Source organism: Convolutriloba macropyga, chromosome 6, assembly GCF_964194025.1.
Source record: "Convolutriloba macropyga chromosome 6, txConMacr16.3, whole genome shotgun sequence".
In the NCBI taxonomy this organism is placed as follows: Eukaryota; Metazoa; Xenacoelomorpha; order Acoela; family Convolutidae; genus Convolutriloba; species Convolutriloba macropyga.
Window position 1 is genome coordinate 50217325 of NC_134473.1, and position 16092 is coordinate 50233416.

Sequence of the window (16092 nt, forward strand, 5' to 3'; positions counted from 1 at the left end):
ATTGTATTTTCGACCAATAGTTCTAACTCTAATATTGAACAGCTTTAATATTTAGAGCTTCATAATTAATTAAAGTCTTAGACTTAGAAGATTTTCATCAGTAACCCCTAAAGTGCTTTAGAAAAATCCCCAACCCAACCCGTAACCTTACACAGTGCACGGATATTTTGAAAACTGTTATAAAATTGTCGGCAGGAAGACGCAAATAGAGGCAATGTTTAATCAAGTGAACTTCTTTACGCAAAAACCTTTTCAGACTTATGGGAGATTACGGGGATTTCAAGGAGAACAGCGTGTTTGAGGAAGAAGATAAAAGGAGGTCACTTTTGGATGTCACGAAAGTTAACACTGGAAAGGTAAGTTTCATAGAAGCTTCGTTAGTTCAGGAGAGCCGGTCTACTACTTGGGATCTGAGGTGCGAGGAATAGAATCAGTGTTTCTTCGTGAAATATAGCTTCTACTACCATAATTGCTAATTAGGCACAAATTAGTTTGACACTAGCTGTTTTCAAAAACTACATCGAGATTTTTTTAGTTCTGCGTGTTTTTGTTGTACTTTTTGTTTTGTCAATCAATCTCATTAATGACAGGGCTCATCGGTTACTAATGAGGCCTAAATAATTGTTTGGAATCATAGATAATTCTCTCTTTAATTAAAAATTAAAGAGAGAATTATCTATCCCTGGACGGCCTAATTTTGGCCCATTTGCCGGCTTGAGCTTTTAGTTGTCGCCATCATTCACTTAGATACCATTTGTTTTGTAGAGGGATTTTTGTTAAGTTTGTAAATGAATCTTATATTCATTTGATCTTTTAGTCCCCTTTTCACTTAACGGAACAGCTAATGTTATTATGAGTTCTAAAGTTTTATTTTATGCCGTGATTAAGAATTTAAGTACGTTGTTCTTTATTTTTGCTATATAGTTGTTTGTTTTTAATAGCCGCCCTCATCCTCTTAGCCGGCTCTTATAGCGCTCCTATTTTTTTTTACAATTAAAAGAATTTGAATTGTATTGGTGCGCTGTTTTTTTTAAGATGTGTTCACACATTTTTCAATGACTTTGATCTTTCAAAACGGGATAAACAGGTAAAGCCCAGCGGGAATTAAAGTAGTTTTAGTAGTCCTTCGAGTGCTTTTAGTGGTGCAGCTGCTGGGATGGCCTTAATTTAAGGTTAAACGGTCATTTTTAGGAGTTTTTGGTTCAATTTTTCATGTTGTGATTTTTTGTTTTGATTAGTCTTAGGTTGAAGTTTTTAAAAATTGATGAAGGCCGTTTGCGAGACAAAATTGCTTATTATGACCATTTTATGAGCTATATGTTTTGGTACTACAAGCACAAACACGCAAAATGATACTAATTTTTGCAATTTTTTTCAGGTTTTTTGAAAATTTTTGTCATTCTTTGAGTTTTTTTAGCCCTAGGTGTCAAGAAACCTCCTCTAGGGTTTGATAAAGGGTTTGATGATAGATTACTGCATAGTTTCTAGTGGTAATAGAATGGTTTTCAATTTTTTGCCATCATGAATTTTAGCATTTTTTGACAAAACTTGCAATTTTTTTTCATATTATTTGACATTGTCATTATTCAAGTTGTTTTAGTCACGGGGGCCAGAAAACCTCATCAGGGGTTGGATAGTAAGTTACTGGAAAAATTTTTAGTTGCCATGGAATAGGTTTGAACATTTGAATATCACGAATTTTAGCAAATTTTTTTTTGACAAAATTCGCATTTTTTGCAGGTTTTTGAAAATTTTTGACATTTTTTCAGTTTTTCCGGCTTCAGGGATCAGGCATACTCCTTTGAGGTTTGTTAATAGGGCACTGCATAGTTTCTAGTTACAATGGAATGGTTTTTAACATTTTAATGTATCGAATTTTAGCATTTTTTTTTTAAATCTGCAATTTTTTTAAGGCTTCCTAAAGTTTTAGTCAGTTTTTGATATTCATCCATTCTCAAGTGCGAGAAAACATATTCCACGTTGTGATAAAGTTACTGCATGGTTTTTAGTTTCAATGGATTTGTTTTCAACAATTTAACCTTTCGGCTTTTAGAATTTTTTTGATAAAATTTGCAAGTTTTTTTCAAATTATTTGTATTTTATTCATTTTCTTGCCTCAGTAGCCAGGTGACCTCATCCAGGGTGTTATAGTATGTTGTTAAATAGTTGTCAGGGGGCAATTGAATGGCTTTCAACGTTTTAAAAGAACGAATTTCTATTTTTTGAGTTTGAAATTTTTTCTAAAATTTTTTGACTATCGATCGATGAGCCAATGAGTTTTTTAAAGCTTGGAATTGGGTTACTGGATAGCGTCTAGAGGCTCAGAAGTGAATCTAAAGATATTTATAACACAATTTTCAGCAAAATTTCCTTATAATTTACAATTGATTTCTACTTTTCTAAATTTTTTGTTCATTTTCGAGTTAATCGATCTTCAAGGGCCAATGAATATTATTCAGGTCTTGCAGATATAATACTGGACCGACTTCAGAAAAAAAATTGGTTTTGAACATATTTTTGAAGTAGGTTTTTTTAAAGGGAAAAATTTTTGCCTTAGGTCTAAAAGCTTCAAGAGTCTTAGCAATGAGTATATCTTTGTTTAGTTTTGATTCTTTTAGTTTCTCAATTTTTTGTGATGATTTTGTTTGTGTTCTGGCTGGCATTGTTCAATTGATCTGCTGGTCAGGTAGAGTACGTCTGAGTTTTACATTCAATTCTTGAAATTGTTTTTCAGAACTGGTCCTGCTATGTTTTTTTACTTCGCCGAACTTTTTTTCGCTTTACCCATTTTGCCGCTTTTTCGACATTTTGCGTGAAATCTTTTTGACTTCTCTAGGCTAGTTTTACTCGTCGTTCATTCTGCTCAAATTCTTTTTAAACAGCAGCTGATCAGCAAAGCAATTCAAATTGAAGAGAGTGAAACGGGATAAGAGAGAAACGGGATAAACCCATAAAGCCCATTTTTAGATGCCCGGTACTTGAACTTTGTTCTCATAAGTTTTAGTTACTATCTATAATGCTTATTGGTTTTGATATAGACCCTGTAGCCTCTCACTGAGAGACAGGAGTATGTTCAATTACGAAATGACATCAAAATAAATCGCACTTAAAAATGTTTGTTGATATTTTCTTTTCTTTCAATCCCAGTAGAGTTATGGGAGTCAACTGCGGCTTTTTTCCGGCAATCAGCCGGGTTTGTTTTCTAGTATTGATGCCCACAAGTTTTTTTATTGTGTGCACGTTCTCAGTATGTGTAGCGTCAATATTTATTTAGGGTTGTTCTGTCTGCTTGTTTTTAAAACTCTAATGTTTGAAAAAGAACTGTGCTTTGTTGACTGTTCTAGTTTGATTTTGGTCAGGTCAAATGTTGGTCAGATCATTAGTTAATGATTTTTTTGGATTGTAATTGTCCTGCTTTGTTTTTATAAGAGGTTTTCACTCCTTTTTCCTAATTTCAAGATGAAAATGTCATTTTTTGGAGTTTTGAGCCCAAATTGGTTGTTTTTGGTCTCTTTTGACCTTTTTTGTTGAGTGAATCTTAAATTTATTTTTGCCAAAGTTCATAAACCTCCTTTACAGTCCAGTTTTTTTTATCGTGTCTTTATATCGGCGTTTTTGGAGTTGTCGTGGGGTTATTCTTAAATAGACGTTTGTAAAAGTGATTAAATTTTCTTTCAAGCCCTGATTCTTTTTAATATCAGTTTTTTGAGCTATATGTTTTGGTAATGCTGACGAAACCATCCCAAAATAAAGGGAGTTCCGAGTCTTCAAGGGCGCGTGAAACTTTTTTGGTTTTGAAAATAGGTTAACACATAGTCTCTAGTTTTACTGATATGGTTTTCAAGATAGTTATATCACAAATGTTTGCGACTTTTTCATCTAATTTGCAAGATTCTTGAATATTTACTCATTTCGAGTTTCCGATCTCTTGGAGCCAATGAAACTTCTAAGTGCTTGAGTTTGGGTTACTAGTTAGTTTCTAGAGACTGCAATTTGATTTTGAGTATATTCTTTTACTGAACTATGACAAACGTTCAGTAAACACTGCAATCATGAAGATTTTGATCTTGTTTTTGGGCTTTTTGATCTGTAGGAGCCAATGAAATTTTTTAGGGTTTGAAAATGGTTAAGTGCATGGTTTCTATTTTCACTGATATGGATTTCAACGTATTTAAATCACGGATTTTAGCGACGTTTAAGTGAAGATTGCTTTTTGTTCAGATGCCAATAAAACGGAGCTTAACCATGGATTAATGCTTACTTGTGGCTCATAGCTTTAATGGAATGGAATACAAGGTATAAATATCGTGGCTTTTTGATTTGCTTTTTTTTGTTTGAGAGCAATTAGCCGGACGTTAATTGGTTATGTTTTGAATACCTTGGAGTATTCTGTTTTCAAAAAACGTTTCGATTCTGCCTTTTTTGTATTAATTATTGTCCGATTTGTTGATTTGTCTCTGATTGTTTTACCTCAAGTTGTTTTTTGCTTTTTGATGAAGCTGTGTTATGTGTTCATCTAATTCTTTTGTGGACTTATACACCTCTTGTCTGCTATTCAATTTCGCTGCTTGTCTTGCTATGTTTTTTGTTTAGCTGTCCGACTTTTTGAATCATTTTCTCAATCAGCAAACCTCAAAACAGCGGCGTGTTATTGTTAGCTGCTTTCTCACTGCTCTGTTTGAGTTGGGGGTTCTTTTATTGATAGCTGCCGACATCTAATTTTTGGGTGGTCATCTTAATACAATCAATAGATTTTAGATCGTTTTGTTGCGCTTTCTTGTTTTCATGATGTTTTCGCACATTTTTCCATGACCTTGAGCTTCAGAACGAGATAAAAAGGTAACGCGCAGTTGGCTTTAAGTTTCATTAGAGCTCCAAGCTTGCTTTTAAAGGCCATGCATCTATTTGGGGCTAATGCATCTTGTTTGGGGCTTTGTGATAGGTTACTGGATAGTTCCTGGAAGCAAAAGGGTGGCTTAAAAGTAGTTTTCACAAAGGTATTGTAGAGAATTTTTAATGAAAATTGCAAATTTACCAATTCTAAGTTTTGTCATTTTTCGAGTTTTTCGAACTCCAGGTTCCTGAAAAGTTAGTTCGAGGCTTATATTTGTGTTAATGCCCTTTTGTGGCATAGATTTCTTTGTAAATAAATAAGAATCAAGAACGTGATCAAATTTTATAGCTTAAAATTAGTTTTTCTGTACGATTTTAGTACGAAGAACTGGTTTTCAGTACATAAGTTTGAAGATTTAGACAAAATGACATTCAATGACATTCGATTGTCATTTTTGAATTCTTGAATTCAAGTAATCAAATTTTTTGTTTGAGCATTTTGTTGTGGTCGTGCGGTTGCTTTAAATTATTACACTACAGTTTTGATTTTCAAAATATTGACACCAGAACTTCTAACAATGCTTAAATATTTTTTCTGATTTGTAGTTTTTTAATTCTGTTTTCCCCGTCTCTCCTTGCCAAGTTTTTTTGGTTTTAGAAATATTAAAACGAGAAGTTTTGTCGAAGCTTCAGTTTTGCTTTTTAAATTTCACTTCTGTTTTTGAACGAACACCTTGGTATTCGACACGCTGATCAAAATAGTACACATTTTAAATGCTATTATTTTTGTTTTAAATTTCTCAAACCATGTTTCTCTGTTTGGTTGACATGGTTCAGTATGTACAGAAGTTTTTATTCAGCTCTTTGTATTGTTATCAGAACTGGTCCTGCTTTTTTTCAATTGGTAAGATGTGATCACATTTTTTTGATGATTTTTCTTTCAAAATGTGATAAACAGGTAAAGCCCACTGGGCATCCCTCTTCTGGCTATTTTACTCTTTCAAGTACCTTTATCCTGAAAACCTAAATTTAAGGTTAAGGTCTTCCCCAAATTTTGCAGTTTTAGTTTTTGTTCTGCCAGATTGTCTTGAAAATACTTGCATCAAGTGCGTTTTTCTTAACTGCAGTTTAGTTGCTTAGATGAGACCAGTTAGTGTGAAGGTTATTGTTCTAGGCTTGCAAGTAATAGATGTTGGTTCCGATCAAGTATTGGTCCATTTTCACAGTAGTTGCGCATACTTAGACCCCCTTAAACCTTAAGTGATTCAGTGCTTGTCTTTTTCAGACAGTTCAATACAGACTAGTTCTGATTGCTCGAGTCAATGATGAACATCAAGGAAGTCCGACTGTAGTACCAGAGTTCTTCGATAAACTTGTTCAAGACGCACAGGGTCACCACGGAGCTATTACTGGACTGCTATTGCTTTACCCAATCCAATGTATAGCAGTAGTTGAAGGAGCTTACGAATGCATACAGTATGTTTTGAATGCGTTCTCGTTGCCTGAGCAGCATGCGGATTTCGTAGGGAAAGTGAAGTTGCTGGTTGTGTCTTCTAACATTGAAAGGTACTACAAGATGTTCCATAAGAAAGTGATGAACTTGGTTGCTCCCAGAGTGGAAGGCGACTACAGCTCAGGAGAGCCATTTGAAGCTCTCATAGCTGAGGTAATGAATTATAAACCCAACCTAATTGTTTTAACTCAAAAACGTTTAACACTGTATTTTACCATATTGAGAATCAATTGAATGCTTGAATATTGGCCAATCAATCTGATTCGTTAAACTATAGTACTACAAATGTTCGAAATGAATTAATAAGTTTGTCGTGCGATTATTTTTGACGTGCAGTCTGGTTGCGCTCCATTCCGCCTGGCCGTGGTTGCAACCTAAAATTGGTCATAAAAATGAGATAATGCCTTCGATTTGAGAGATTTTCTTAAGAACTTAATTGGTTTCGGGCAAACTTTTTTTTTATCAGTTTGAAGAGGCGAGTAGATTTTAGTGTACCATGCTGTAACTTTACCATGCTTTGGGTTTACGTTGTTGGGAATGATGCTACATTTAAAAACTTTTTAAAATCACCTTTAAAACTTCAATTTTTGTTTTGAAAAAAAATGGGCTCCGGTCTAGTCCCGGTAACGCGTTTTTGTATTGGGCATTGACTTTATCTGGGATGTTAGAAACTGTGTCCTGATGTTAGAAAATATATCTATCTGTTTATAGGTCCTCTCTCAATTGGGAGTTATTGGACGTCATCTATCTGGAATCTCTCAGATGGCCGCCTCAAAGGAACTCGAATCAATCCAGGAGAAGAAACCAGAGGCCATTGTATCACAAGACTTGCTTGGCTACCTTCTGAACGCAAAGGAAGTCACCACACCGGCAGAGTACTGTGACTTTTACAAAAGAACACGTCGAGTGATTCTTGACGAGAATTCAGTTTGGCCAATCAGAGCAAGGCTTCTTGATCAAGTCGAGCAATAGCGATATTTCGCAGTAGCTCCAAAAAAAATTTCTGCCTCCAAAATTTCAAAACTATTATTTAGTGGTGTTAAGTTGTAATCTGTAAATAAATAGGTTGTATCATAATTTGTATAATATGTACATTGCTAGGAATGGTAAGTTGAACAATGATATTGAATTGTTCAGTTTTTTGGACGATTGTGCAACTTTAAAATGGTTTGGTCATTTACTGACTGCCATTTAAGTGTTATGCTGATAAATCAGGTGTGCGGCTTTTTCACCACTATTTAATTATTCCCGATTTATTCAGCCCTATATCATTTAACCCCTCCATCATTTCACCCCGATTTTAAGCTTTCATATAATAAGGACTATTAAATTAGCAATATTATCATTTGTTCATGCCTCGAGGGCCATGGCCATGCCAGAGCGGCCTGTGGGACTTGATATAAAACTATCACAACCGAACATGAGATTAAGTTATCCGCTTAATTATGATAATACATGCCTTTAATGTCGACTGAAAATTGGCGGGATGAAATGATCGACGGTTGAAATGGTATAAATTTCATATAATAATGGTTGAAATGGTTGAAATTTCATATAATAAGGACTATTAAATTAGCAATAATATCATTTGTTCATGCCTCGAGGGCCATGGCCATGCCTCAGCGGCCTGTGGGACTTGATATAAAACTATCACAACCGAACATGAGATTAAGTTATCCGCCTAATTATGATAATACATGCCTTTAATGTCGACTGAAAATTGACGGGATGAAATGATCGACGGTTGAAATGGTATAGGGGTTAAACGTATAGGGTTAAAAATGCGGGGTTAAATAAATCGGGGTGAAGAAGTAGAACCGATAAATCATTATTAGCTTGACTTGAAGAGTAGTCAAAATTTAAGTTCAGAATGAAGTCGAAGTTAAAATGAAATAGATTGCCATGTAAAAGGATATTTATTGTTCCGACCCCTCTTGAGGGTGAGGAACTATATACTCAAATGGTTTTTTTGTTCAGAAAATTTTTGCCGATCGATATAATCATCGTAGAGAGTTGAGACTGGTACCATTAAAAAGCTCGTCCAGCGTAAATATGGAATTAAAAAAGATTTTTTTATTTTCGTCTTTTACATGGAGTTATCGAGGTTCAAACTTCTGAGAAAATTAGTGTGAATTCCGTTGTTTTTATTCACATTTTCCGGAATTTTTGCGTAAATTTTCGTCAATTTTGCTAAAATTTGTTAAATTTTTTAAGAATAGTGTGGTGATTTTATTTCTAAAGAAAAAAAAAGTATTGTTGATTGTTTTGATTTAATTTTTTTTCAGCCCTTCAAAATTCAGCCCTTTTCATCAAAAACAGCACGTAATAAGCTTCTTCAGTCCACTTTGAATAAATTTGCCGGAATTACATCCCCAAACAACACTAATACAATCTTCGTGGATTCAAAAGGGGGCTAGTTCTACTTCAACTTCTGTTGAGAGTGCTCTGTAAAAAAAACTTTGCCGTTTTTTGCTAACTTTACTCGTTGAGTTTCAAAAACGCAAGAATTTATTTTTGAGTTTTTATTTAACAAATTATCTATAACTATAACCTTCGAACGATTAAGTGTTCCTAATGTACAATAAGCATTATCAGGGCTAGTTTTGGACGAGTTTTTGACTGTTACATTCCAAATAAAATTCGGATCGTAATCAGTCGGTCTTTTAAAAAAAAAATGATTTCATTTTGTATTAATTAAAGAACAGATTATATCAAGTTCAAGGTCAGGAGTGATAAGTCCTTTTTGGCTTACTAAGCAGCTCCAGGTAGTGCTTTTAGTTTTTTACTTCAAAGCTTAAGCTCGTTTTTGACTATTTAAAATAATTGGTTTTTAAATAAATAAAGGCTTAATGAAATTTTCTTGTAATTTTTTCTTTATTTGGTCAATTTGTAGCTTAGTGTCAGCAATTATAGAATGCTTCTTCTGTGTACTGGTTTAAAATTTATTCTCAATTGCAGTTTTAAGCCTTAAGTTATCTTTTTCTGGCTTTGATACTACTAGATTTCAGATTTTTATTTTTAGATATTTGGAAGTTTTCCACGTTTTTTTTTTAGTTTTGTCACATTATCACATTATTGACAATTCTCATATCAAAATATTGGCGTTCAAAATACGGCCCAGTTGAACTTATTAAAATCCTGAAAGATCTAGATTATGGTTTTAACGGCTTCGACACTTCTTTCTTGAAGAATTTAATAGAATTTTGTAAATTTGGTCTGTAACTGGTTTTTAATTTGTCGTTTTTGTCGTATGAAATTTCCTCTATAATGAAAGTTCTCATTGGCTTTTCATGGAAGAATAGAGGAGCCAATGTTCTGATATCTGTAGATAGCTGATGGCTTTCATGAAAACAAATTTGCAAAAAAAAGATGAACTTTTAACTTCACAATTTTGTTCATTTATTACCTTTCTGTTGCCTAGTCTCGTTAATTACAGGTTAATTATTACATTATTGGTGTCTAAGGAAGTTGTCAAAAAGGATTGGTGTAACAAATCTAATGTTTTTAAAGAATTGGCTTCGACCGCGGTTTTTCACAAAAAAAGTAAATTAATTTGGTTTTGGTCAGATTTGGCGTTCTTTTTGTAGACACAAAACCTATTCAGGATAATTTCAGGTCTCAAGGGCTGCCATATGACGACTAAACAAAACTATTTAATTATTTCTTTTTGTTATTAATGACTTTGGAATTAATTTTGTTTCGAAAAAAAAGCAAGTATTATTTACTTTTGCCTTTTCTTCTTTTCTGTCTATTTGTTACCGAGTCTCATTAATGAATGGGCACATCTTAAATTATTGGTGTTTAATGAAGGCGCAATCAAACATATTTTGAGGGCCAAAGTATGGCTTTACGGCTTCGACAGCGTTCTCTGGCAAGTTTTAATTGAATTTTTGTTGAATAAGGACAAATTTTAATTGAATTTTTGTCTAATTGAATAAGGAGAGAGGTCTTGATGTCCTTCTATAGAAGCACTGGTAAGCGTAAACATTTGGGATTTTTTTACTTGATTCTAATGGTTTTCATTACTTTGAAGTTAATTGTTTTTTTAAAAAAAATAAGCGAATTTTTTAACTTTACTGTTTTTGTTCTTTTTGTCTAATTGTTACCCAACCTTTTTATGGACTGATCCCATATCTTTTTTGGGATTTTATACGTTATTTTTTCTTTAGTTTCAGTTTTATCTGACGGTATCCTGACTTTGTTATTAAATTTGGTTTTTTAAAACGAACATAAAGTTGTTTGTAATTAATGTTTGTGGTTGTTTGATTTTGCTGTTCGTCTTTACTCACTTTCTTAATATAGACATGTCATCTATCTAGTGCATCAATTTTTACTCCACTGAGTTAATTGCTTTGGAGGCTATCTTTTCGTTCATACACGAATTTTTTTTGAAAAATACTTGTGTTTTTTGGGATTCCCAAAAGTATTTTTTTTTGGTTTTTCTATCTGTTCCTCATTTGGTAGAGAATTATGCCAAAATTGGGGATGAGCGGGGTCGGAACCTTATGTGCGATCGCACATTACTCAGCCGCCTTGTTTTAGATTTAGCTCTCAGCTCTCAAGTGGTAAAGATATGTCCCTGTTCCTTAAATATGTGGAGACAAAATGCTCCGGGAACAGGGCCCCTTGAAGTTACGTAAAAGGACGATTTTCACTGTTTGTCCCAAATAATTTGTTGATAGTTAGTTTTTTAGCATAAGCTTCTAAAATTTAGTACATTTCAGAGGTAATGTCGAATCGTGAGAAGTATAAGCACAAGAACGGTACAAACCACAGTGGAGATGGAAATCATCAACAAAAACGAATTCAGAGTTTGTTGAGGAGCGAGGGAAGGTCCGCCAGAAATCTCATATCGTGGAATGTGCCTTTTGAACAACAGCAGGAGCAGTTAAATGGACAAGTTAAAGAATGTAATTAAGCAAAAATACTTACATACAAAGTTGATCAGTATTCTTATAATACTGTACATGGCTCTGATAATACTTTATTTTTGCCGTCCCGCAAGAGGAGTTTAAAAAAATAGAAAGTCTTTACATTAAATCTTTGTTACTTGATTTAGAGTATTTTACCAAAAATTTTGGAGTGAAATTATTGCTAAATCGAAAGCGAGAACGGTCATATTTTTTAGCTGATTATTTGCCGAAAATTGTTACTAGTTCGGTTTCGATTGTTTAAATTAAGTCTTTTCTGCTGTATAGCAATGAGCAGTCAGAACTTTTTTACAGTAGTTTTTTTTACGAGAAAAGAGATTTAAGTTCAGCCAATAAAATTGAAATACAATTTTTATTTGAACATTTGATTAACATTTTCAATTTTATTTTTAGTGGAAGACAGAAAATTGAAGACACCAGTAAAAAACCATGAAAGCAACAATATGGATCAAAATGGTCCCAGCTACCTCAGGAGATTTGCTAGAAAAGAAAGTCATCCGAGAAATGACTCGGGCGGAACTCCTCGAAAGTTGGCTACCAATCAGAATGCTCGACAGCCGGTAGATGAAAAGACACTCTTTTGGACGTTTCTGATCGACAATTTGGACAGAGCAGTCGATGCGCTGTATTCTGTATGTGATCAGAATGAAAGCATCCAGCAAGCTAATGTAAGTTGATAAAAAGGGAGCGTTCAATATTGTGCATTTCACCTTGCTAGAATGCCGCATTCAAGGTTGGATGATTTACGGATAGTGTTTTTTAATAGCCGCCCTCATCTTCTCAGCCGGCTATTATTGCGCTCGTATTTTTACGACTCGAAGAGGAGTATTGGAGAATTCCTTTTTTTTAATCAATTTTATTGGAGTGATTTTTGAAGCGGGAAATGAAACACGTGAAAAAATTTGGAGTGATTTTGGCGCTGAACAAAAGTGAAGAGTGGAGCGAAAAGAGAGTGGTTTTTGTTCATACCGCTGTTTTTGAGAGAGCGAGAAATTGATGTGTGAAAAAATTTTTTCTAAGCGAGCAAAATTTTTTTGTTCACGTGCGGCTTTTAAAAGCAGTTTTTTGCAACTTTTGATGGTTATGAGGTTTGATTATGATATTGTATTAGTTTTAGATTTGTTTTGATAGAAATGGAAGGTTTCAAGTAGTTAATTTGATTTTTAATGCTTATTTGGAGGGTTTTGATCAGTTTTGCTGATTTTTAGACGAAATTCAACGATTTTTTACCTGTTTTTTTTGTTTTACTGCTTTAAGTGGGATTTGAATAGAAGCTTGTTACTTAAGGAATTGTCAGATACCAATTGATTAAAATTTTGTTGGTATAATTCATTTTTTTCTAAGGAAAAATGACCGAAAAATTGAGAAATTTTAAACCATTTTTCTCATTTTTCGCAGTATTTCTTTTTTTTATCTTACACAAGTGTCTTACCCACCCTTTTATAACTTGCCCATTGTTTTGCGAGTTTTTCATTGCTCTAATTGCAAAGGAACCTTATTCGGCTTTATGTTTCCTTCTACTATTAAAAAAAACTCATTTAGTTTTTATAGTTTTTTTGTTGAATTTGTTTTTGAATGCCGTTTCTATACCCTTATTTTTTATGGCATTTGTGGACGTTTAGGGTTCATAATAGTTGTTCTAGTTGTTTAGTAATAATTGTGGGCAATTTTGGATATGAATCATTTTTTTGTTGAGAAATATGACAAAAAATGGCGAAAATTGGAAATATTTTCCTTAATTTTTTTCTTTGCAGTTTTTCGGGTTTTTTTCTGTTTTTTGAGACAAATTTCTTAGACTATTATGACTTGTCTATTGTTTTGCGAGCATCTGGATACTCTATTCGCTGAAAAGAATTTTTTTGGATTTATATGCTTTTGTACTAATAAGAAATTTACTAACTTTTTCCAGTTATTTAGTGCAAATTGTTTTTAAGAGCTTCTTTTCATAATTTGGCCTCAAGTATTTTTAAACATTCACTTAAGTGGTTTTAGTAAGTACTAGTTGTTTTGATGAAGTAATTTTGGCAGAGATAGTTATTTCGGGATCTCAAGTTATGACAAAATTTGATCAGATTTTTTATCATATTTCAACAGATTTGATTTTTTTTACTTTTTTGTTTTATGGTTTCTGTCGAGAAAATCATAAATTAGTGGAGGCAAGTTTTTTCTGATGAGTAGTTGGATGGTGGATAAATAGATTTTCACTTCGAGTCGTTTCCGGAATTCTTCCGGCTATGTTTTTTTTTTACTTCGTCAAACTTTTTTTCGCTTTACCATTTTGCCGCTTTTTCGACATTTTGCGTGAAATCTTTTTGACTTCTCTAGGCTAGTTTCTCTCTTCTCTCATTCTGCTAAAAGTGAATTCGAACATCAGTTGCTAATTAAAGCAATTCAAAATGAACAGAGTCGGTATAAAAAATTGAAGTCAGAAATAGAAACGGGATAAACCCATAAAGCCCAATTTTAGATGCCCGCTATTTGAACGTCGTTCCTATAAGTCTTGGTTACCACCTCTAATGCTTATTGGTGTTGATAGTAGCCCCTGTAGCCTCTCTCTAAGAAACAGAAGTATGTTCAACTACGAAATGCCATCAAAATAAATCGGACTTAAAAAATATTTTTGTACAAAAATCTTTTTTTTAATATATTCTATTTGTTCAATCCCAATCATGCTTATTGGAATCAACGGCGGCTATTTTCCGGCAATCTGCCGGGTATGTTTTTTTGCTCGCAGTTAAAGTTGATTTAGTTTGTCATTAGGAGTGGCAACTTGACTTAGCTGCTATATTAACTGTTGGTTCAATCCAAGAGCTTTGATTTAAGCGCTTGACACTGACCAAAAAACAAAATTGCTATCTATAATAGTAGTTCAACTTCTATTTCAATGTCATCTACTAATGTAAAAGAAAATGAGGCGCTGGGCGATAAAGTGTGTTGTAGCAGCGATAGTGATTGCTGAGGACAGCTCATCTTATCAGGCTCATCTTGATTTATTTACTATGCAAAAAATTAGAAAGGTGTTGGGGTGTCACAATTCGTGTCTTTTTATTATTAGCAGCAAAGTGATAGCTGGGGCTATTATTGGCATTCTCATGGATTTTGTACAATTTGAATAAGAATTTGAATTGTATTAGGGCGCTGTCTTAAAAGATCTGTTCACACATTTTCATGATTTTTGAAGTTAAATTAGAGAAGTAATTTTTGTCGTACCGAAGCAGGCATTAGGGCGAAAAAGCGTGTGGTTGTGCGGCGTGAAATTTCCTAAAGCCAGTTCTAAGCTTGAGTGAGAAAATGGTGCTTAAAAAATTGCTTTCTTGCTAGTGGTTTTTTGTTCGCATGCGGCATTTTGACTTCGATTTTTTGTTTTTTCGACTTTTTTAACTGATTTTTCTCTAAACGGTTTTCCGAGACCATTCGGAGTCATTTCTAGGTCTAGGTTATTGTTCAGTCAATGAAAATTCTGTGAATGGTAGGCGAGGACCTCTCCTTCTGTTTTTTTGTATTTCGTTTCCAAGAATTTGCTACGACCACATGACATCACATTCACCTTAAATCTGATTACTGCCATTTTGTATTTACTTTTTTGATTCGGCGAAAAGAAATAGAGTTGCTTAGTCAATTGTGTTGGCGCCAATTAAAAAAGTTAGTAAAACTTCATCAAACTCTTCAGATGACATTCTAGCGGACGGGTTATAACCCAAAAACATCTGCAACGTTTGCTAACCTAAATAACCTTTAACGTAAATTGATGCTATTTTATTTTCCCCCATGTATTAAGATTGGCTATAAACTTTATTTTTGGACTGCTAGGAAATATTGTTCAAACTGTGCTGTAACTACATAATTTAATGTCCTAATCATAGAAACATCCCAGCAAAAAATGCTCAGCCAATAATAATTATTTGTTGTTTTATAGTTTTTCTAAAAATCTCTGTTTTAACATTACGTATACAAGTTTTTTAAAACTTTCTTTGAGCTTTTTGTCCAATTGAACCCTAACTATATGAGTCATGATTGTGTAACCCGAGAGTACCCCACATCAACTTTCATCAGCGTGATGTACCTATAAACAAAAAACAGGAAAAATTAAACCTCCTCATGTATTATGATTAGAGATAAAGTTAATCATAGTTCATAATTGAGATCACTAAAAATCTTTTTAATAACCTTAATATAACCTTTGATACATAATCACATTGCTATTAGACTGCTGTTAATGCAATATTGAATGCTTGGATATTCGGATTGAGCTTTTGTTTACATAATATTTACTTTGTTTCAATGTTTACATAAATACTTTGCTAATATTATGGTATTTCCATTTTCATATATGTAAACGTTTTATTCTGTAGCATTTCGTGTGCCATTGAAATGGTATGGAAAAACTTAGGCCTTTGATTTCACATAATATGTCTTCAACAATTATGCAATATCGTTGATATTCCTTTATAAATGCCATTAATTGTAAACAGAACAAATTTAGTTTACTCAGTTACCAGTTGAACAATCGACTGTTCCAAAAATCATTTTGTAATATTGACTAGCTTACCATGCTTAAGTAAAAATCAGACGATAAATTTCGGAAGATTTTTATCTTTCGAATAGACGCCAGGGCAGGGATTATTCCTTATTTTGACGAGGAACCCCTTCACTTACATTTTGGTGCCGCGACCCGGCAACTGGGCGCGAATCAACATGAGAGCTACATCCAAGAAAATTGATTACAAAAAGATTTAGATTGATTTTCGAGACTCATCTTCTCAAGACAATTGGGATCAATACGAAGAAGATCAAAAGGATCTACTTAGTCAACTC

The 16092-nt window shown here is 33.5% G+C and overlaps 2 protein-coding genes across 2 annotated transcripts in view; one reads left to right on the forward strand and one right to left on the reverse strand.

Annotated features, from left to right (window-relative positions):
- The window catches only part of LOC142341737 (S phase cyclin A-associated protein in the endoplasmic reticulum-like), a 636081-nt gene that overhangs the window by 382881 nt on the left and 237108 nt on the right, over positions 1-16092 (forward strand). The window contains exons 2-3 of the mRNA XM_075392909.1: positions 11069-11256; positions 11671-11945. Of these exons, the coding sequence (XP_075249024.1) occupies positions 11076-11256; positions 11671-11945 (456 nt within the window). The 5' untranslated portion in view covers positions 11069-11075. The remainder of the gene's footprint in view (positions 1-11068; positions 11257-11670; positions 11946-16092) is intronic.
- The window catches only part of LOC142341735 (26S proteasome regulatory subunit 10B), a 400468-nt gene that overhangs the window by 4783 nt on the left and 379593 nt on the right, over positions 1-16092 (reverse strand). The window lies entirely within an intron of this gene.